The sequence below is a fragment of the Equus przewalskii genome, chromosome 1 (genome assembly GCF_037783145.1).
Source record: "Equus przewalskii isolate Varuska chromosome 1, EquPr2, whole genome shotgun sequence".
In the NCBI taxonomy this organism is placed as follows: Eukaryota; Metazoa; Chordata; class Mammalia; order Perissodactyla; family Equidae; genus Equus; species Equus przewalskii.
Genome location: NC_091831.1, coordinates 17061521 through 17085172, shown reverse-complemented (window position 1 = coordinate 17085172; position 23652 = coordinate 17061521). Strand labels below are relative to the sequence as shown.

Below are 23652 nucleotides of genomic sequence, written 5' to 3'. Positions count from 1 at the left end.
AGAATATAAACAGGTTGGTTGATGTTGCCTGAACTAAACTCTCATCTCCACAGCATATTATCACCATGCTGTCTGTAATTACATCAGCCTATGGTCCCATACGCTGTATTACAGTCCCCGGTGTAATTTTATTTCTAGAATACCAGTCATTAATATTTGATTGAGAATTTTATTCTGACAAAATCATTAACTGGCTAAGTGCATTGATTTTTGAGGGGGGAATACATTCACGTATATTGTCTCTCCTGTTTTTCAAGCTTATGAGTAAGTGTGTTCGCATTGTCTGTTCTCTTCTTGTTTGCTTTCCCGTTTTCCTCTGCCCAGTGTCCTCCCGGAATGAAACAGCAGGTGTTGGTATTCTATACCAAACTTCTGGGAAGAATCCGGCAGCCGCTACTTCCACATATTAATGTGCACAGGCCAGTGCAGGTATTTTGTTCCCCTTACATAAAACTGTTTGGTTTGATTTCTTTTAGATAGAAATAATTTTATATGATTTTTCTAAAAGTAAAAATAATAAAGGAAGTTATTCTGAAAATAACATGCAAATTGGCTTTATGCATGATGTATTAAATGCTATTTCGTGTCTTTATATTTATCTTTTAAAATTTTATACATTAATTTTTTTCTTTGGCTTATCTCTGTGACATCTCAAGGAGAGTTTACTATATACCTCATTAATTTTTTTAGGGTAATGTATTCAAAAAACTTATCGCTAGTAAATTTTTGTGTGTGTGTGAGGAAGATTAGTCCTGAGCTAACATCTGTTGCTAACCTTCCTCTTTTTTGGCTTGAGGAAGATTAGTCCTGAGCTAACATCTGTGCCAGGCTTCCTCTATTTTGTATGTGGGTCCCTGTCTCAGCACTATTGATGAGTGGCGTAGCTCCACACCTGGGATCTGAACCCATGAACCTGGGCTACCTAAGCAGCGCGTGCTGAACTTAACCCCTGTGCCTCGGGCCTGGCCCCCTAGTACATTTATTTTGCTGTAGGTGTTTGTAAATATTATTCCCTCCAAAAAATGCAAACTATTTGCATTATTTGAAAATTTTAAATATCCTTAAGGTAAATGGATGGGTATTTACATACTTGTAAAAAGTAACCTAAGTTTAAAAATTTGTCTTAAATTTTTTGACAGAAGTTAATTCGACTGTGTGGTGAAGTCCTTGCAACACCAACAGAAAATGAGGAAATTCAGTTTCTCTGTATCGTGTGTGCAAAGCTGAAGCAAGATCCCTACTTGGTTAATTTTTTTCTGGAGGTATGGTACACTTTTTGTCAACTTTTAAATTATGCTTGTATTGAAATTATTATGGAATTGAATTCTAGTATTATGGATAATATTAGAAGGAATTACATTTTGTGGATATCAGCTTGTTTTACTTCCTAGAATTATTTTCATTAAGATGACTGTTTTAGTTTAACTTGAAATTTGAGAAAAATGATTTTCAAAGAATCTAGTTGAGCCAGGCTTATGGGAACAGTGCAGGACTGGACAGACACCCAGCCACGGCTGGGAATGCGCACAGCGTGCAGGGGGTGTCAGGGACGGAGGAGTCACGGGGCTTCGGGAGCCCCCATGATGTCAGGGAAGCGCGCCCTAGCTTGGGCCCTGGGTGATCAGCTGGGTCAGGACGGTGTGTGCCGATTTGGGCAAGATGTGAAAAGTCAGGAGTCTCCTCTCCAGCCTGGGATAGCTGTTGGGATTGTTCTGCTATTTTGTACTGGCCCTAGTCACCAAATCATATAGTTTACTTAAATCAGTCAATATTTTGGATTTTACTTCCAGTTTTAAATTAGAAAATAATTTTTGTGTCCTTCCTGCTTTCCTTCACTTCCTTTTTTTTTTCAGCAGTGAAGTCATTCAGGAATATATTTGGAAAAATAATTATGTTGTTTTTTTTATTTTAGTTTTTAAAAACATCTTCTTTTTTTCTTTTTAGATTGAGGTATAAGTTACATACAGTACAATTCACTCTGTTTGGTCTGTAGTTCTGTGAGTTTGACAAACATGTACAGTCGTATAACCACTACCACATTTAAAATATACAGCAGTTGCATGGCCCTTTGTGGTTGTCCTCTCGCCACCCTCAGCCCCTAGCAATCACTGATCTGTTTCTGTCCCAAGTTTTCTTTTTTCCAGAAAGTCGTATAAGTCTAATCAGCCTTTTAAGTCTGGCTTTGATGACTTAGCCTAATGCATGTGAGGCTCACCCCTGAGCTTGGTTCTTTATGTTGTCAAGCAGTGTTCTGTTGTGTGGACGGACCGCCGTTGTTGATCCGCTCGCCAGGGGACGGACTTGGGAGCTGCTTCCAGTTTTTGGCAATTATGAATTCAGCACAGATTTTTGTGTGAATTTAGGTTTTCATTTCGTTTGGGTAAATACCTAAGAGTGGGATTGCTGTGTCACGTGGTAAGTGTGTATTTGTTTTCATGAGAAACTGCCGCACTGTTTTCCCACGTGGGTTTATCATTTTGTGCCCATCAGCCATGTGTGAGAGTTCCCACTGTTCCATGTCCTTGTCAGAGTGGGTGTGGTCACATTTCTTTTGTTTTCCTTTTAAAAATTTTAGCCATTCTAATAGGTGGGTTTGTTTTCTATTTCACTTTACCGAATAAGTAATTTAGGATCCTATTCTGCATTCTTACTAAAGGCAGGTAAGGAACCAAGCTGCAAAATTGTATGAATTTGAGTTTCTAGGGAGTGTTAGGACGATGAATGCCTTTTTGTGACGTCGGGCATATTTTGAAAGTGTGCTTCAAAGTGACTGGAACAGCCTTATGATTTCAGATTTTTTTTTCTGTGAAAGATTCGCTCTGAGCTAACATCTGTTGCCGACCTTCCTCTCTTTTTTTTCCTTTTCTTTTCTCCTCAGGGCCCCAGTACATAGCTATATATTCTAGTTGTAGGTCCTTCTAGTTCTGCTACGTGAGCTGCTGCCACAGCATGGCTACCAGCAGACAGGTGGGTGGTTCCACACCCAGGAACCAAACCCAGGCTGCCAAAGCAGAGCGCGCCGCTACACCAAAGGGCTGGCCCCAACGGTCCTTTTTGGTTTTTGTTTGTTTGTTTTAAACATTGGCACCTGAGCTAACATCTCTTGCCAGTCTTCTTTTTCTTCTTCTTCTCCCCAAAGCCCTCCAGTACATAGTTGTATATTCTAGTTGTGAGTGCCTCTGGTTGTGCCATGTGGGACGCCCCCTCAGCATAGCCTGATGAGTGGTGCCATGTCTGTGCCCAGGATCCAAACCGGTGAAACTCTGGGCCACTGAAGCAGAGCACGTGAACTTAACCACTTGGCCACGGGTCCGGCCGGAGTTTTTGATGTAACTATGTCATATATCTCAGTTTGGCTAAGTATGAGATTTTTCTCCTCAAAGTTCATTTTTACTAAGGTTTTCTTAGGTAACTTAGTTACTTTAGATGCATGGATTTTTTTCAAAGCTTAAGGTTTAAGGAATTTTTCCCAGAATCTCTGACACTCGTTTCAGAAGTACACAGCCATAGATCAGAAGCAGAGAAAATTTGCAGACTTAAATATGTTGATGGTGAGATGCACTTTATTTATCTGTCTTCCGAGAAACATTTACATTTAGACCTCAATACAAAGAACATCCTTCAGATTTGGTGTCGTATCTGCTATAAGGCAGCATTTTTATAGCATAGACTTCTCCACAGCCTGAGGTGGTAGGTGTTTTCATTTTCTGAACTGATAGGACAATTCATATGGCTTTAATATCAGTTATTACAGTCTCCCTGGCATTAGAGTTGCTTATGTGCATTTTATTTTCTCCTGCTGCTCAATAAACTCCTTGAGGACAAAGACTGTGTATCATTAATCTTTGGGTCCCCACAGCTTCTCTAGTATCTAACACAATGCATAATAACTGCTTAATTAACGCATTGAATAAATGAATCTTTAGAGAAACGCAGCTTTATTACTTGTAGGTAGAGACAGTAACAAAATTACTTTGCAGTTCTCAGGCAGATGTCACCTGAAATCTGATCTCTGTTCATTTATATCAGCCAATATATGTGTCTACTGTGGGTTAAGTGTATGTGGTAGATGTGTTAGAAAACATTGTTTGCCCTAAAGGAATTTCTAGTCTGGTGATGAGGGGAAGACGAACCTTCAGATACTGTAATCCAAAGTCCAGTAAGGTGAGCATCATAAGAAAGATACAAAGTTAATGCGCTTAAGTGTTCGTGGGATAAAGAGATTATATCTGCTCTAGGTCATCAGGAAAGACTTCGTGGAAGAGATTGTCTTTGAAATGGGCCTCGCTAGGTGTTTAGATAAGGATGGGTGCATATAAGTAAAGGAATGAAGGTGTAAAAGTTTGCAGTGTGTTCAGGAAACTATGTAATTAGGATGTGTGGTAAGCAAGGGCCTGGACATATAGACTAGGAATTGGCAAAGGCTTTGAATGGCAAGAAGAGGAATCTGTGCTGACTTGTAGTTGTTGGGGAGCCATTGAAGATTTTTGAGCAGGGATATTACATGATGGTATCTCTACTTTAAGAAGTTAAATTGGTGGCAGTATCTTGTACGGTGAATTCCTTTCAGAGGAGAGAGAAAAGCAGGGACACTAACTAGGAAGCTGATGGGGTAACCCAGACAGGAAGTGAAAAGGACTAGACCTAAGTTGGAATTAGGCCAATATATTCAGGAGACTCTGGAGGTGGACTGCACAGTCCTGTGCAGGATGCAGGAGAAAGGGTGATGAATCCTTGAATTCCTGAACCAACAAGACTGCCGCTAACAGAAAGAAGGAAGCCTGAGGGAGCTTATTTTTGGGGAAGATGGTAATTTTGCTTCTGGATGCTTTGAGTCATCATATCCTGATGGAGATAATTAGCAGGTATTTGGTATTGCAAATGTGCAATTTGGGAGAGGAGTCTGGGTTTAAGAGACTCGAGGGTTATGTCTGTAAATGTGCTGTGGGTACCAATGATGACCCTAAAGAAGAAAGGAAACAGTTTCAATAAGAACAAAAGTGCCAGATGAAGGCAGCAGTTCCTGATCATCTCGGGAGCGTTTTAAAAAATGCAGATTCCTTGGCTCCTCTTCCAGATATTCTCATTCAGAGGGTCTGGGTGGGACCCAGGAATCTGCATTTTTATCAAGCTGCACAGAAGACCATGGTGCCGACAGTCTTGAGTCACATTTTGAGAAACACTGGTTTAAGGAGTGAGTGCTGTTCTAAGGTTGCTCTTCCTTTTCCCGTTCTTATCTGAGAGCCCACTCCCAGTAATGGTTGTTAGTATTTCAGATGGAATAAAATATTTTACATTCATGAAGACTATGATATGTAATTGATTTTATAGGAAATTGAGAAGTTGTTTGGAGTATTCATTTAGGTCCGTAGAGTTGTTTTCTTTTAATATATGTGCTATGAGTTCAATTTCTCAAGAAGATTGGTCTAAACTATACTTTTAACAGTAAGGAAAGTGATCTATAATTACTATAACTTTGGAAGTGGAACCTTGAATTCGTTCAGCATTTAATGCACTTGTGTATGATGGGCAAAGCACTGTAATAGGCCCTTCCAAAGAGCTGGTTTATAATGAATTGTAACTTGTTTGTGTGATTTGATTTTTGCTCATATGTTCAAATGGAAAGCAAGATACTTTTGCATTGAAACCAATAATTTGCTTCAGTTAAGATTCTCTTTGTGTTTGGCTGTGTGTATGGTAGGGGCAGGGGCCAACATTTCAAGCAAATTTTACTTTTATCCTCAAAAACAGTAATAAAAATGTCCTCAGAGGGGCCAGCCCAAAGGCCGAGTGGTTAAATTCATGCACTTCACTTTGGTGGCCCAGGGTGTCTGCGGCCCAGGGTTTCGCCAGTTCAAATCCTGGGTGTGGACATGGCACTGCTCGTTAAGCCATGCTGGGGCGGCATCCCACATGCCACAACTAGAAGGACCCACAACTGAAAATACACAACTTTGTACCTGGGGACTTTGAGGAGAAAAAGGAAAAAAAAAACTTAAAAAAAAAACTGTCCTCAGGGTATTGAGTCTTTTTTATAGAGCAGAAGTACAAGGAAAAAACTTAAAAAAATCATCTTAGAAAACTGATCTTAGAAGGATCAACATTGAGGCTATACATTTTTAGTTTCCCAGTGATGAGAAAACAATTAACTGCAATTGAAACTTCCTGAAGCTTTTTCCCCACTAATATCAGTTGTTTTTCTGTAGTAGTTAAATATCACTAATATTGTTCATTGCTTATGGTCAGTGTAAAACATTTTGTAGATAGTGTGAAGAGTGTCACAAATGCCTATGCAATTTTTAAAAATATCTAGGGGCTGGGCGTGTGGCATACTGGTTAAGTCCAGTATGCTCTGCTTTGGCAGCCCAGGTTTATGGGTTTGGATCCCGGTCACGGACCTATACCACTTGTCAAGCTACGCTGTGGCAGTGATCCACATACTAAATAGAGGAAGATTGGCACATATGTTAGCTCAGGGCTAATCTTCCTCAAGCAAAAAAAGAGGAAGATTGTCAATAGATGTTAGCTCAGAGTGAATCTTCCTCACCAAAAAAAAAAAAGATCTAAAACACAGTTTGTTAAAGTCTGAGTATTTTCCTTTGTCATAACACTTTTATCTCTTGCTACATCAGCTAGACATTGAATGTTAATTATAGAAAGACCCATTAAAATATGACTTCTGTTTTAAAAGGCTTTTGATGTGAATCTTACAAAACGTGTCTTCCTTTTCAGAATAAGTTGAAATCGTTGGCTTCCAAAGGAGCACCAAATGTAATTTCAGAAGACACGTTGAAAGGTCAAGATTCCTTGTCCACAGATACAGGACAGTCCTGTCAGCCAGAGGAACTGTCAGGTGCTGCTGGGATGGAGCAGACAGAGTTAGCAGATGATGATCTGTCCTCCAGCTTGGATAATCTCACTGTCACTTCACTGCCAGAGGCCGCAGTCGTTCGTCCAAACCAGGATTACAACCTAGTGAATTCTTTGTTAAATCTTACTAGAAGTCCTGTGAGTCATCTTTACTTTTTTCCACTAACATGATCACAGTTATATGCGTTTAGAATAGAAAAAAGAAATCTATTTTTATTTTAGTGTATAACATTAAATCCTCTAAAGTTAAAATTTTCCACACAAGCTGACGTGTATCTAATTCCAGAATTGAAGGAGTGTGTGCTTTTTCCACCTCAGGATGGCCGGATAGCTGTGAAAGCCTGTGAGGGCTTGATGTTATTAGTAAGCTTGCCGGAGCCTGCGGCTGCCAAGTGCCTCACACAGAGCACTTGCTTGTGCGAACTGCTGACGGACAGACTTGCCTCCCTGTACAAGGCCCTACCTCAGTCCGTGGATCCCTTAGACATTGAAACCGTGGAAGCTGTTAACTGGGGGTAAGAACCCTCATTTGTGTTTTCCCATAGAAGTGACTTCTTATACCTGTACTTTTTCATCTGTTTCTATTTTGCAATGATAGAAATCTTTAGTTTTGAAGTCATTATATGGGATTACTTTTCAGGGCTTGTTTTAAGTTTATCAATCAGGAATGAATTGCAATGATCCAGCCTGTTACGTAGTTAAGCTACTTTTCCTTTGTCTAATATAGTGATCAACTAAGACATTAATTACATTAAAACCAATAACTTTATCTAATTTTTTTTTAAAACAACAAAAGCCCTGTAAGAAGGAATCTCCTTTTTTATAAATATGTTCTGCAGCCCCTAGGGCAGTCTCATGTTTCATGGCCTGCTTGTATGGAATCTCTATTCCTACCTCATTCTTTTACCCCTCCTACCCATCTTTTAGGGCTTCCTGCTTAATTCTTGTAGGAAAATATGATTATTGCAGAACTTTTATAAATTATTAAAGAGAAAAAAGCAGCATAAATAAGATTATCCGTAATCCCACCACCTTTAAGCAGTTTAATATTTTGACATAATAACCTGGTGTTATTTTTGGATATTTTTAACCCTCCTTTGCTTGTTACTTGTTTCTTTCCATCCTATATTCTGTCCACATCTGTAGGGCAGACCCACTTGTTAACTTTACTACTATGTTGTATTTGAAGGCAGGAAGAGAAGCAGGCCAGTCATTTCTTTTTGCAGTTTCTCCTTTACTTTCCTTTTCTTCCATCCCAGCAGCCGAGAACCTCTGAGTTTTCATTCCTGTTACTTGGACAAATTTCTGGCGGAAGTATGAGGAGCTGTCTAAATGGTTTTTCTCCAGCAGCTCCATTCTGCTTTAGTCTCTCTCTTCCCATTTAATGAGCCAAAAGTATTTACAACTTTTATTTAAGAGGTTTTTTCTTATCTTGGCTTTCTTGTATAAAACTCTCTTCCGATTGTCATCCAGCATTGCCTGTGTAAATACATCACACTGTGTGAGTTCCTTCACAGGCCTTCATTTTTCCATATGTGCTGAATTCTGCTGTTGCTTTTGGATGACTTTGGACTGAGCATTTCTTCCGTGTCCTACAGCTTGGACTCATATAGTCATAAAGAAGATGCTTCAGCATTTCCAGGAAAACGAGCCTTAATTTCATTTCTTTCCTGGTTTGATTATTGTGATCAACTCATAAAGGAAGCACAAAAGGTTTGAATATTTTTGTTGTTTATTGGTAATTAGAAAATGTAAATTCCGTCAAGTGAAATTCGAATCCTTAGTTTATATCCCCAAATATATCTTAATTGTCTTAGGATAGTGGTTAGTAAAATAAATAAAACCAAATAAACAAAGAAACTTGTATACATATGCTTGTTTGTGTTTATGTGTGTATTACAACTTTGGAATAAATCACAGTTCAAGTTCTGCCCTTAGATTTCGTTAAGTGTTATAGTAGAAAGCTACACAAGGTAGCATTGGCCTCCCTCCATTTCTTCTCTTTGGGGAGATGTTAATACTATAAGGTGATTGAGATAATATTTTTGTCCTGTTTGTCTTGTTCTTGGAAATTTAGATAAAATGTAAAAGACCCAATAACTAAGATCTAATCTAGGTTTGTACGCCATCAACAAGATGGTCAATAGGCAAGTTTGCTTTTCCACATTAATTCAGATGGAGAGTACAAACTGATTTATTGATGTTAGAAATTAACCTCTCTTTTCCATTTAAAAAAATAATGATGCTCCCATGATATTCTAGACTGCTGCTGTTGCTCTTGCCAAAGCTGTTCACGAAAGATTTTTTATTGGTGTTATGGAACCTCAGTTAATGCAAACGTGAGTAGCCTCTTTCCTTAAAAAACAAAAACCCCCCCACACAGATTGCTGTGTTCCTGTTATTTTTGCCCACTAATTGCTTGTGTGTTACGCTCAGTTCTGAGTTGGGGATCCTGACGTCGACTGCTCTGCTTCATCGCGTGGTTCGGCAAGTCACCTCTGATGTTTTGCTTCAAGAAATGGTGTTTTTCATCCTTGGAGAACAGAGGGAACCAGAAACTCTGGCAGAAATTAGCAGACACCCTTTAAGGCACAGGTTAATTGAACATTGTGATCACATATCTGATGAGGTAAGCTATATAATGATTTGGAATTGGAGTTAGAGTCTTTGAAATACTGATTTTAATTTACTTGTGATGTTTTGAAAACATCCTCTTTTTTTTTTTTTTTTTTATGTGGCTTTAAAAATTTAAAGCATGACTTACAGGATGGAACAAGAATAATTTCTTTGAAGTTATTTTTCACTTGGCCTGTATCATTTTTGGTTTCAGATAAGCATAATGACATTAAGGATGTTTGAACATCTTTTACAAAAACCCAACGAGCACATTCTTTACAACTTGGTCCTAAGAAATCTTGAAGAAAGAAATTATACAGAATATAAACCTGTGTGCCCAGAAGATAAAGATGTGGTGGAGAATGGACTCATAGCAGGAGCAGTGTAAGTTTCCATCCAGCTCTGTGAGTTTAGCATTTCATATAGAATCCAATTTTCCATCTCCTCTTCTTTCTTTCCCTAATTCATTAAAAAATATCTGTAATAGTTTTGAAGTTTTTTAAAAATAAAATTTAGTTGCCTTGTTATCACCATCCTTTAAATTACAAGTGATGGTATCTATTCATTAAACCTAAAATATATTAGAGTTTGTTGTTAGTAAAAAGTGTTAATTTCTCTATAAAATATAAAAACATTATTCTTTAATTCTTTTATCAGAAGAATTATGTAATGTTTTCTAAGAACATAGAGAATCTTTTGGTTTAGAAAATATAATAAAGTATTGTTTTTTTATACATCGTTAAATTAAACTTAGAGATCTGGAAGAAGATCCATTATTTACTGACATTTCACCAGATAACACTTTGTCAAACCAAGAGTGGCTTGGTTCCTCACCTCCTGCTACTCCAGACCACCCCAAAAATGATGGGAAAACGGAAGTCCATAAAATTGTAAATACGTAAGTGGCTGTATAAATTTGACTTACATCTTTTTTACTTGTTTTTATAACGTATGATAGCTCTGCTTTTAGATTTTTACAGCAATATGTTATGAACCCAGTCTTCCTTTCTTTAAAGATTATGTCGGCTTTTTGTCATGTTTATGTAGCAAGTGACAGCCTAGGGGGCAACAATCCAGCGGAAGAGAAAGGCTTTACTTAATATAGAAATAAACGAGTAATAGTGGTTAAATAAATCTTCAAAGTTCCCTACTTTTTAAAAATACAAATAATTTAAAGTAATTCCCAATTGTAACAATGTTGAGAATTTCCAGTTTGACAGATTGCACTCGTTAGGCATGCAGTCACGTGTGCAAAGCATGGGCTACTACTTTTTGTTAATTTGTGTTTTTATGTTTTTTTAAAAAGGGCCCTTTCTGTGGCTGTTTTCTTCATTTTCTTCCTTTGTAATGCTGTCACTGATGTGCCTGGTTCTGGCAGGCGACTTTGGAGAAAATTGCATGTGGCTCAGATACAAAATCTTAAGTTCAATTACTTAAAAGCCAGTTTCCTGAAATTAACAGATATCATGGCAGTCTGTCCTTGTGCTGCAATGCGCAAAGGAAAAAGTTGTCTTAGGCTTACTTGTACGTTAAGTGGAATGAGTTATTTTCAAATAAAACTTTAAAATAATGAAATAGTATTTAATCAGGGAATTGTAAGACTGATTCAAGGTAAGTACTTAAGAACATACAATTTTATTTTTCAAGTTTCCATTTGCATTAATACTTGGCTAAACTGAAAATATCACTAGATATTTTAATACATGTAAAGATATTGAATTGTGAGAGTATTTATGTTATCAATTATGGCTTTTTTCATTTCAGTTTCCTCTGTCTGGTACCGGATGAGGCAAAATCATCCTACCATGTTGAGGGCACTGGATATGACACCTACCTCCGAGATGCTCATAGGCAGGTAGGTGAAGTAACTAATTTTGTGAAATGAAATCTACTAAGAATGCACACACTCTCCTTGTCTCATTGCCCAGTCGTTTCTCCAGAGGTTTCCCTTTCTACTCAAGACCTGGACTGCACTCTCACTACTTGAACTTTCTACGCATGGCCTCACTGACTGTGTGTCTCTTTCTCAGGATTTCTTTGTGCTCGCTCTTCCTCTCTCCCGCTCTCCCTCTTTCTTCCCTTTCTCTCTGTCCTTGAAATTATATCTCCCCCAAATCCTTTCCCTTACTAATCCAAAAAATTTAATTTTTAAATTAAATTTTAGAGATTTATTAAATCTACATTTAATTAGAATTAAAACTAATTCTAAAATTAAATTAGATTTTTAAATGATTCTACCCACCACCTACCCTTGCTCCCAATCTGCAGGCCCTGTCCTTTGCTCTCCACCACTGTTGGTGCACACACATCCGTCTGCAAGTGCCGCCTCTCCTGTCACACTCACTCCCGCGTCCCCTGCATTCCAGCTTTCTACCTCACTGAAACTGCTTCCTCAAAGGGCTCCTCCTAGTTCCTAAATTAAATGGCCTTCTCTCAGTCTTCTTTCCCCTCGGGAGCATTTTACAGTTTACAAAATTCCAAATTTTAAAATGTTTCAAGTCAGAAAAATATACATTTAATTTCATTTAAAGCCTTTGGATTGAAGTATGCTATTATATATAATTAATTTGCATATGCCTATAGTCAATTCATCATGCTTTAAGCCTGAATTCAAGTCCATGTTACTACCTGAATAACTAGGGTAATGGGTAGCAAGTACTTTCATGTAACAATAAAGGCCGTACCAATCTCTGTAGTACCAATTGGATTTTTAGAGCGTTTTTATTCTTTCTGTAAAGTTTCTTTTCCATTTTCTGGTTACAAATGCAGTTATGATGGTTTCAGAAACATTAGAAAACAGACAAAAAGGATGGAAAAGTTTTAAATTATTACTTTCTAGGTCAGAATTTCAGAAGTGTTAATGTAAAAATGCTTTATTAAATATTGAGATGTGGTTTTATAAAGAAAATTGTCTACTAAAAGCCAAATAGTTTAAAGCTCACTATATATTGAAGTTGGCTTTTTAGTCTTTTAAAATATGTCTTTCTTTTAAAAGTTGAAGTTAGTGCTTCACTGTGAGAGTATGTTTTCTTTTAATTTCAGGTGATTGTCAAACTAGAGAGGTCAAAGTAATTTTGCTTTATTCAATAAGGAGAATCTGAAAAGGGAAAGAATGTGAAAGGAAACTGTGCTCTAAGTTTCTTTTGTTTAAATTCAAGTAAATTACATATAGGGGAAGACTTTTAAAATTTATTTTCATTGTATGAGGTATTCTTGTGCTTATTAAAAATCCATATTGTTGGGGCCGGCCCCATGGCACAGTGGTTAAATTTGGCGCATTCTGCTTCAGTCGCCCAGGTTTGCGGGTTCGGTTTCCGGGTGTGGACTTACACCACTCGTCAGCCACACTGTGACGGCATCCCACATGTAAAGTAGAGGAAGATTGGTACAGATGTTAGCTCAGGACTAACCTTCCTCAGCAAATTAAATTAAATTAAAAATTAATAAAATAAAAAAAATCCATGTTGTTTATCCCATTGATAAACTCTGTGGAGTAAAGGACCAGTTTCTTATTATTTATGGTCTGTTACAGACCAACACTTTTGTAAAGTATGATAAAAATGAATTACTAGAAAAATGAAAAGAAAAAACACAAAATACAAACCCTGATTATTTTATTAGATTCAACAGACATTAAATTTACTCAGTTAAATTACAGTAGAAGTTTCTAAATGCTTACTCTCAGTTTTGTACTCATCTCGTTGCAATGGTAGTGGTTTGCAGACCCCACCTTGAGCAGCAGCGCTTTATGCTATCATAAATGCCTGGTATAAATACATTATAGGAAAGTCAGGCTCACCCTCTCAGATAATGTGCATCTCTTCATCTATTATATGTAACATCTTAGAATAGATTTGAAAATGTGGCTAGGACTGACTTTTTTTTTAGCCCTGAGCTAACATCTGTTGCCAATCTTCCTCTTTTTTCCTGAGGAAGATTAGCCCTGAGCTAATATCTGTGCCAGTCTTCCTCTTATTTTGTATGTGGGATGCTACCACAGCATGGCTGACGAGTTGTGTAGGTCTGCACCTGGGATCCGAATCCCTGAACCCGGGCCACCAAAGTGGAGTGCACTGAACTTAACCACTATGCCACAGGGCCGGCCCCCTTACTTTGGTTTTTAAATATTTTCCAAATCTGAGATGAAAATAAGTAAAGGGTTAAATTCCTCTAAAGGACAGAGCATAAGCACAATAGTTAAGGGGGTACTTTGGTAAAGTTAAAATATGCCTATTCTTCCGCCAACATGTATTGATACTGGGAATTGTAATCCTACCTCTTGCCTCTGGTTAGGGTGTTATCTGAGTCATCTCTTCTCTTCCGTGGCACCTCCCATGGCACAGAAGCAGACGCTCAGCATTTGAATGGATTTTTATATGCCTATTTGAGGAAATCGTTTCTGTTTAATCCCAGTTTGCTTGTGGTCAGTTCCTCTTTAATGATCCAAGTGCTTTTTCCCTAGTTCCGGGACTACTGTGCTATCTGCTTAAGATGGGAGTGGCCTGGGTCTCCAAAAGCATTGGAAAAGTGCAATTTAGAAGCAGCTTTCTTTGAAGGTCATTTTTTGAAAGTTTTGTTTGACAGAATGGGAAGAATTCTTGATCAGGTAATAAGTTTTGAAATATTAGTTTTCATGATATTTTGTTACCATTCACCATGGGTTCATCTCAAGTCTTCATTTAGATCTTCAAGAAAGTAGTTTTATTGTTTTCTTAGTTTTTCCACTAGGTGATTTTTTTCATAAAGCTTAATTGCCAGTAACTGGTGGGTTTCCGATGCATTCATTATGTTGAAAGCCTTTCTTTGGCCTGATGGCTGTTAGAGAATTGTACATTTTGCTTCTCATTATCGGCCATTGTCTTAATATCCTTCACACATTTTGGAGGTGATGAGGGTGCCTTCCTGTTTGGCTGACTTAGAAGGCCCTTTAGTTGTACAGTTACGCAGATACAGACAGAGTCAGCCTTGTAAGGCTCACTTCAGAAGACCTTCAATGTCAATTCACATTGAATCTTGAACACACTGGTCTCATTAAAATTACAGAACACTATTAGATGAGCCCACTTCTTCAGACAAAGAACTTGTGAATGATACTCATTTTCATAAGGGGGGGTGAAATTAAAAAGGTAAATTTATTCCAAGGTGGATAAAAATCACCATCAGCTGGTACGTGGCTACGTATGTCTCGCTGACTGTCAGGAGAAATGAATTTGGGCTGATAGAATCCCTGCCTCCCTCTCTCCTGGACAATAATGATAGAGCTTTGAGATGCCTTATACGTGGGATATACGCTGGAAATAGAACAGCCGGCATAATACTTGCCTCAACATAGAAACTGAGTTAACCAATTCGGAATCAATTTAAAATTGTATATTAAAGTACTTGTTCTTTTTTGACATTTTAGTTCAATATTTATGTGAGCATAGGGAGTTATAAAAGAACTTTACTCTGTGAGCAGACTGTCTTCAATAACCAAAAAGCCAAAAAAATGATAATTTAAGAAGTATTTCACTAAGTTAGACCTCAGTCAGGACTGTTTCTGATAGTAATCAATAAAGAGATTAAATCCTCTTTTTCTTTTAATTTTTTAATAGCATGTGCTGTACTTCTAGTGCTTAGTTGTTTGTTTTCTACTTAACAACCAAAGCATTTAATCCAGCTGGTGTAGGCAGTATGCTGTATACATCGTGGCTGCGTGGACCTCCTGGGTACTGGAGTTCATCCGGCTATTGTTTTTTGTGCTGGTTTGCTAGGCTTAGTCTGGATCTCATTCAGCTAACACACAAAAGACATTAACAATCAGTATTAAGTCGGTTTAGAAATTTTGACCAAAAGCACTAAAAAAGAATCTAAATTTTAAAAGGTAGTTTCTGAATTGAATTGAAAAATCCTCTCTGAATCTTCATCACATGTGATCATTTTTTCCTTTAGTTTGTAGAGCACTGACGTGAAGGAATACCTGGGAGACAGAATATCCTGAAATGCTTAGAATTCTTTCTATTTCACCAGGTAGCGCTTCACAGTGCAGAGCTGGTTCATACACAATATCTCAGTCATTCTTCCTGTAACCCTGAATGACAGGCGAGGCAGATTTCTAGTATTATTTTCTAGATGAAGAGTCCTTAGTTTCAGTTAATGTGACGTACAGCTAGTACGCTGGGGAGCCTGGCCTCAAGCCTTTTGTCTTTAAAACTCTTGATTTTCCAAGCCTTTTTTGGTAAGAACGTTATATAGTCAGATCTCAAAGATAATCATGAGTCCTGAAGTGCTAAGCGGGCTTGGTTTAGTTTCATTTTTCTTTTCTAAATGTTTTTCCTGAGGATGATGTTTGCTTATATTTTCTTAGTGTATACTACTAATAGGGGCAGGGTAGCCAGGCTGGGATTGAACACTTACTATGGATAATTAATAAGGTAGTTAGTATCTGCATATATGATTGAGAAGTTATAACATCAAGTATTATGACTTGTGTTGTCACAATGTTAATTTAAAAAAATTCCTTACAACACATTTAGTGTTGTTTGAAACTGTGGTGATCTTTTAAAAAATAATACTATGTTAAGTCCATAGCAGAATGTAAAGAATACGAGGAAAAACGTAGAGAGACCCAAGTTCATGTCCCTCCCCTGACAGTGACGAGTTTGACCATGGGCAACCAACTGAATCACTTGTCACATTTTCTTATTGTTAAAGTGAAGTTGATGTTACTTGCCCTAACCTCCTACTTAGATGTGCTCATAAGAATTAAATGAAAAAAGCAATCTAAAATACTTCAAAAAATATACACTCTTGTTAAATGCAGGTATTATTAGAAATTTCAGAGACTGTCAAGTTGAGATTTTTAAAAGTTCAACTGAAATCTTATTTTGACTATTTGCGTGTTTGGCCTTTAGTAGAAGGGCTGAGACTGAGTTTGCTAGTGACGTCATTATGCTTTTAAGTCAGAGTTTCTTGTCCTAAATTTCAGATCTTGTATTTAGTGTGAGCTTAGTAGAAAAGGGGCCAAGTCCATTTGACGTGTGAGGAGAGTCTGATTAGCTTTCATTTCAGGTGTATACTGTATAAAGTACAAAATAAAGGGATCAAAATAATAGATACAAACCCTCGCTATTAACAACCCCCAAAAAGGCCAACTTGTTTTAAGGTTATTACCAATATGAAGCAGAGAGCATTTCAGAGTGTAGTGGAACAATTTCTGTCTAGCTGAAATTTATTTTTGTTTTCACAGTGTTAAAAAATAATCTGCTTCAGCCTTGAATTTCTTAAACAACCAAAGACATAAATTCTTGTTGAAATAAAGCTAAAAACCAAAGTAACACCATATAGAGAAAATACAAAGTTTCAGTGGCGCTATATCCTTGTTTAGAGCCAAAGTTTGATTTGTTTGTTTAAGTACCTGTAAACTTGCTTAAATGGTGGAATTGAGTGACCTAAAAATCTGAACTACCTGAAATGAAGTCATATACAGTGGTGTCCTTAAGTATTTTTTAAGTTTCTAAATTTTAAGTGGTGTTTTTAAGTTTTTAAGAATGCATTTTTTACCAAATACATTCTTAAAGATTTTTTAAAATGCTTCCTTTGTGCCTAAAATACAGTTTTATGTGAATTCATTCTTTGTTATGAATTGAGTCTTCATGTTATCAAGTAGGAGAATATGCTCTTCAAACTATCCTTTAAGAGGAAGAGTATCTCCTTTCATTTATCTTGCTTAAGGCTAGATTTTGGATATGACTGACTTAGAGATAGTTTTTCTTCTTTGAGAAAATCTGTGTTCATTAATCTAGTGGTAAGTGAAAAAGACTAAAATTGGACTTGTAACGCAGGATTGAGTTTTTGCTCATGTAAACAATATCTTTGATGTCTTCTGGCACATGCTCAAGCATTTGTTGTCCTCTGAATGCCAAATACCCACTTCTTAATTGGTATTCATTATGATCAAGGCTTTAAAAGCTGCTCAGTGAATGAGAGTGAAACATTCAGATTCCGTGCTTAATACTAACTGGGTCCTGAATCACTTTTCCCTTCCCTGTGCCGTGCCTGTGTTTCTCGCTCGTCCAGGCACTCCGGTTCTTTTCAGCCTTCTCACTGAAGTCGGTTTTGTTTGAGCCATTCACTTTCCTCTGGCTGCTTAGAAGAAAAGTGGAAGGGATGAGAGATTCTGTTGAAAGTTCTAGGCGTAATAATTGCAGCTCTTTGTATAGTATGCCTTTCGCTTTGATTTTGATGTACTCTGTAAAGCACCTCCAAGCTGCTTTCCATGAAGAATAAACATTAAAAATAAAAAACTAGAATCCAAGTAAAATTGTGATGCCACTACAAAAAAATGTATGAGGAACTGTACACGGATGTGCAATTGTTTCAGGAGAGTTAATGCTCCTGCAGTAAATGAGATGATCCCTGTATGAAATTACCATTTTGAATCTTCCCATTCACTTTGAGGCCCCTGGTAGTCATTTCTACCCCCAAGGACTTTCATTCTGTTGACAAGGTTCTGTGATGTGTTTGACTTTATTTTGTTGTAAACATGCTTTTGCTCATTGGCAGTAGTTGAATAATCTAAGAGATGAGGAATATCATTTCTAAGATTAGAGTACTATGTTTAAAAATGATTTTAAAAAATATCTTCTATCTTTGGTCTTATACTGAATGTGTCCTCTGTTGTCTCTAATTAATATTACATATGACACTTTGGTGGTTTTTTTATGACCTCTTGAATGATTTCATTAATTAAAACAAGCTGCATAGAACAGAGACATTCTGATTATGTTATGTATTTATTTTTTTCTGTATGTTTATATGCATGCTTTTTTTTAAGTTTTAGTGCTATGCTATACCATTCACTTTGACTAAGATGGTGAGAGCTAATATAGTTAGAGATATTTTCATTGTAGAAGAGCATATGGAGGGAGGAATAAGATGGTAGATTTTCCTTTCCTGAAAAGACAGATTGAAATGGTAAATTAAGTGTTCAGGCGTGTACATTATAAATAATGTTGAATGTCTTCTTGTTTTTACCTCTCCATAGCCGTATGATGTAAATTTACAGGTAACCTCAGTGTTATCTAGACTTTCTCTCTTCCCTCATCCGCACGTACATGAGTACCTTTTGGATCCTTACGTGAACCTTGCTTCTGGCTGTAGATCTCTCTTCTCTGTCATCGTCAGGGTGAGTTACCAGTTTCGTTATATTCTCTAGAATTGATAAACCTGTCCGACTAACATCTCAATATCATTGTATGCAGTTAGTGTCACATAATGAAAAATATTATATATTTACTGTTTAGAAGTAATTATTGTACTACAGAATGTAGAGAAAAAAGAAAAATTCATCCTTTCAAATGACATATGTAACTTTTATATTTTGAGGAATAGATATGAGTCCTTAGTTGAAGATGGTTATGTGAGTAGTGAAAGGTAACATTATTCCTTAGTGATAGGAAATGGAATATTGTTTTTATCCTGAAAATCCCTGTTGCTGGTTTCAGGATCTGAGTTCCTTTTGTCTCTAATGCAGGTTGTTGGAGACCTTATGGTTCGAATCCAGCGTATTCAGGACTTTACTCCCAAGCTTCTTTTAGTCAGGAAGCGATTACTTGGTTTGGAACCTGAAGGCCCTATGTAAGTCAGTGTTTTGCATATTTTTAATCTAAAAATTTTGCCAAAACTTGATGATCTGCTAATATCTTGAATTGATTTCTTCCCTTGCCAGTATTGACCACATCACATTGCTAGAGGGTGTGATCGTTCTAGAAGAGTTCTGTAAGGAGCTGGCCGCAATTGCATTTGTGAAATACCACGCTTCCTCCACACCGTAAATAGCATCTTTCAAGTAACTAAGGAAACAGAACTATTGTGTACATTTCATCAAAAAAGGCTCAGTTCACCTAGCCAAGAGAAGAGGAAAAGCCTTTTCAAATGAAGCATTGCTGTAAACTGGACAGAACCATCGAGAACCCATTGAGTGGACACTTAGTAAAATGTTGTATAATGTTGTTTTCATTGGCTTTATTATAATGGTTCTAAATATAAAATTGCACGTCCTTGGATCCAGGATACAATCAAAGGAACTTCAGGAAATAAGCATTTCTAATGCGTGTGTGAAAAGCTGCAAAATTTCTGATGTCATGACTTTGATATTTCTGTTATTTTAATACCCTTCTAGGTAGCAAGGCATTTTGACATTCTCTGGGACTCAAATGCTTATATTCTTTTGGATTAATAAGTAGCAAAAAAACCTAATTTTATAACTTTTTAAGAGTAGAATTCTTATTGAACAAAATATGAAAAAAACTGTAAATGAGAAAAAACTATAATTCAGGAACCATCAAATGAGTTGAGATAATAATAGGAGATAAAAATGTGTAGAGCACCATTAACTTTCTTCAGCTTTTCTAAGAACAACAATTTAATATGATAAAGAAATTCTTGATTAATATAATATATATATATTTTTAGAGAAAAGTTCTTTTACTCTTTTGTGCACATAGCCATGTTAGTGATTGATTTTCATGTATGAGTCCCAGTTTATTTAAACTGTGTCATTTTTGCAATATTGAATTTGTGCTCATCATTGGTAGTGCTTGCTAAAATAGTATTTTTTAAGCTAATTAACATGTATTGCGTTGAGAACCTTTTTTTTCTCTCTCTCTCTCTCCCTCTCTGAAAATTGCTTTATAATTTGATTTTCTTACTGAAATGTGTGGTAGTGTCTAGGTGGCAAATTGACTGATAACTCTTAGGCAGCAATCAAAATGCCAATGGCCCCCTTAATGTTTACATTTTGTTTTTCATTTTGTTCAGTCTTTTGTTTTCAGTGATTCTAAAGAGATTTAAAAAACAAACAAATGAACCAGTCTGTCCTGTTTACATGTTAAAGCATTTGGGTAAGTTGGGGATCTGTGCGGTAGGGTATGTGTGCAGGAACGTGTGGAGGTCGTTCCGCGGAGCTGCGCTGTGCACAGCTTGCTTGTACTGGATTTACGAATGGCGTTTGCTAATCCACTTTCTGTTCTTCCTTTCAGTGATGCTTGTCACTCAAATATTGCTTTTAAGCTATCTTCTCTCTCTTTTCTTTTTAGTTGAAATATTAAGCAGCAGCACTTTGCTACTTTCTTCTTCATCTTTTCCTTTACCGTCTTTGGGGGAGCAGATTATCAAACTTTCCAGCTGGAAAGGAGCTGTCACTGCCCCTTCGAAGAAGTCATTCATGTAGCATGTTGGCGTATACACGGCGTGTGGCGGGCGCAGAGAAGCACGTTTTACACCTACTGCTAATTTTGTCGTGTTAGTTTCTCTGATTTATTTTATAGTTAGTTTTTGCTATTTATTAAGGACAAAATATCAAAAGATTATGAATATTCTCGGCTCTAGAATGCTTACCACTGTTAAAACAACAACAAAAAGGCTAAATTTCTAATTTAATGCAAATCCTTTGTTAGATCATTCTAAGAAATTTCTTAAGCAAAACGATGAAAAAGCAAAAATGGGAGATACTTGGTGCATGATTTTCTTTAAGTGATTTTTAATGATGGGAAAGCATTGTTCAGTTTGCTGTATTTATTGCAAGGAACACTGCAACATCTCCATTTTTAGATGTAGTTGTAGTCTACTTTGATGTAGATGTATTTAAAATAAGGCATTAAGAGGTATTAGATATCTCTTAATGTTGTCGTAGTGTTCAATAGATGTAATAGCAATGATGTTACCTCTCAAACCAAATACTATTTTATCCTTGATTTCACAGTGGGACCTTATAGCTAATCCATGAAACCAAGCTCAGAAAAGCTTTAACTCGTATATATTTGTGTGCATATGCTGCTTCTTAAAACATAATTATTTTCCTAAGTTATTGTAATGTCTTTGATTTGTAATCAGCTAAAGCTTAAGGTATGATTTGTTTTCTGCTAGGTTTCTTTCTGTTTGGTGTTTAGTTCAGACCCAGAGCCAGCACAAGTTCTCACAGGGAGCTGGATTTGTTAGCGACACGTTGTACTACGTTACTAGTCTTTTACTGTCTTTCGGAAGCTGAATATTTCTGTTGCTCAGTACTTGCAAAACAGTGGCTAAAATTCACTGTGTTGGGTGAAAAGCACCACGTTAACCACTGATTGCCATAGCAAATTCCGAACTGAATTTTAGCCTTGGCTCACATTGGTATAAATAGGTATGCACATTTTTAAAAAACTTTCTAACAGTCTTTGGGTTTATTTTTAGTAATGAGCCACGTTCTTTACTTGATAGAACTCAGATTTGTCCTTAGCCAGTTATCATTGTAGTACTCACATTATAACTCTGTGATGTTCTCATAATATCTCTCTCTGTGCAATATGGAAGCTATGAGTGGATTCATAGCCGTTTGGTTTAATTGTACATTATTGTATGTGTACATGTGTATATATGTGTGTATATATATATAAGGACCAAAATCCTTAGCTTGCTTACACTGTTGCTAGTGTAAAGATTGTTACACTTAATTTTACAGGGCACAAGTTATAGATTACTTCATAATTCGTGGTAACATGTTTCAATAAATTATTGCATAAATATATAATTACCATTTAATTATGAAGTTCATAGGTATTGACAGAAGTTACAGTGAAGTGCTAAAACCACAAATTATATGGTAATTATATTTTGGGTTGTACAATTAATCAAAATATGCATGTCATTGTGACACGATGTGTTAAAACATGATAGATAATCATATTTCTGAGCCCTGTAAAATAGTATTACTGTACTACCCTGTTTTGCCTCCTGCCTTGTTTACATTAAACAAAGGATATTTGGTAAATTTTGCTATTGAACATTGTGTAGGTTGCTGACAGTGTTACCAAGGTCTGGAATTCTTGGGCCATCTGTGAAGAAGCTCTTCAGATGGCAATTGTGTACCTACTCTCTCTTTGAAGGAGGTTGTGATCCAGTTCAACTTTTTGTGCTAACGATGCATGCAGGACTAAGAGGGATAATCTAAAAATAAATAATGTAATTTAAACAAATGTCTTCTTATATTTTTGTAGAATTCTAATTGGAAACATTATATTCACTGATAAGTTAAAACAATTCCTAACACAAAAGGATATGACAAACAACAACCAATGGGTCACTATAGCATTGATTCCAGCTAGAGAACAAGAAAGAATATATCAGAATATTTGTAGAGAGGGAATGTATAGCTTTAAAAAATCTTCCTGGTGAACCTCATATATATTCTCCACCCCACTCCTTAATAATCACTTCCCTAAAGGAAGTAATGTTTACACAGTTCTTAGAAAAACAATTCATTATAAGTATTATTTCTTAATAACATATGTAAAAGTTTTCTCTTATAACTGACATTTAAAACAATTAGACTCTAGGCTTATTCCATTCACTTGAGTATTTGCTGGTGCTTTAACTGGGAATTGAAAGAAACGTGATACACAGCACAAACAGAAAGAGACAAATCTAGTTGTTAATCCCACCTACCCATGATTCTTTTCAGCCAATGTTATTCAGATAGTTTTAGAAGGAAATAAAGAGGATAACAGGTCGAGAGGATGTAGGGAGGCAAGGTTTAGGCTCTGAAGAGTTGAAATTACCCTCCTTGCCTTGAGCTCCTTCAAAAGAAAATTGTATTTTAGGAATGCGTAATCAGATCCCCAGTCCAAGAACCTGATTCAGACTGCTGTTAATTAAGAATTTTGCAGTGTTTCATCTGGAAAACTAGTTATCTCAAGAGAATTTAAAGAATGAATGTAAAATTGTTAAGGTTGAATTTTGTTAGAGTAACTCTCAAAGCCATACCTCTTTCTCAAAAAAAAGAAAAAAAGCGAAAAAACTGCATGACAGTTTGATGCTGAAGGATCCATGGAAAAAATGGGACAGGCTTTAGTTGGTCCTAAGCCAATTAGGAAAGTTGTTGCCTGTGGGCGTAGCTCATAGGAGGCTGGTTGTTAACTTTGCTTGACTATACCCCACTCTCCGCATCAAGGAGATCCACGTCAGCCTGCTTCATGTACACTCATTACTTTAATGGTTGACTGTTGTGTGCATTGAGGTGCTTTTTGGTAGTATAATAGCATTTCTAAAAATGTATCAGAAATATGACACTTCTATGTCACCTAAAAACAAAACAATAATTTGGTTTATTCAGCAAATATTTATTGAGAACTTTCTATGAATCAGGTT

The 23652-nt window shown here is 36.6% G+C and overlaps 1 protein-coding gene across 1 annotated transcript in view; it reads left to right on the top strand.

The window, feature by feature from the left end:
- The window catches only part of FHIP2A (FHF complex subunit HOOK interacting protein 2A), a 34804-nt gene extending 12323 nt beyond the window's left edge, over nucleotides 1–22481 (top strand). The window contains exons 4-17 of the mRNA XM_070632100.1: nucleotides 325–429; nucleotides 1140–1262; nucleotides 6733–7008; nucleotides 7189–7385; nucleotides 8469–8583; nucleotides 9133–9209; nucleotides 9307–9499; nucleotides 9701–9870; nucleotides 10241–10384; nucleotides 11251–11341; nucleotides 13949–14092; nucleotides 18512–18652; nucleotides 19001–19104; nucleotides 19196–22481. Coding sequence (XP_070488201.1) covers nucleotides 325–429; nucleotides 1140–1262; nucleotides 6733–7008; nucleotides 7189–7385; nucleotides 8469–8583; nucleotides 9133–9209; nucleotides 9307–9499; nucleotides 9701–9870; nucleotides 10241–10384; nucleotides 11251–11341; nucleotides 13949–14092; nucleotides 18512–18652; nucleotides 19001–19104; nucleotides 19196–19301 — 1986 coding nt within the window. The 3' untranslated portion in view covers nucleotides 19302–22481. The remainder of the gene's footprint in view (nucleotides 1–324; nucleotides 430–1139; nucleotides 1263–6732; nucleotides 7009–7188; nucleotides 7386–8468; nucleotides 8584–9132; nucleotides 9210–9306; nucleotides 9500–9700; nucleotides 9871–10240; nucleotides 10385–11250; nucleotides 11342–13948; nucleotides 14093–18511; nucleotides 18653–19000; nucleotides 19105–19195) is intronic.
- Nucleotides 22482–23652: the final 1171 nt, after the last annotated feature.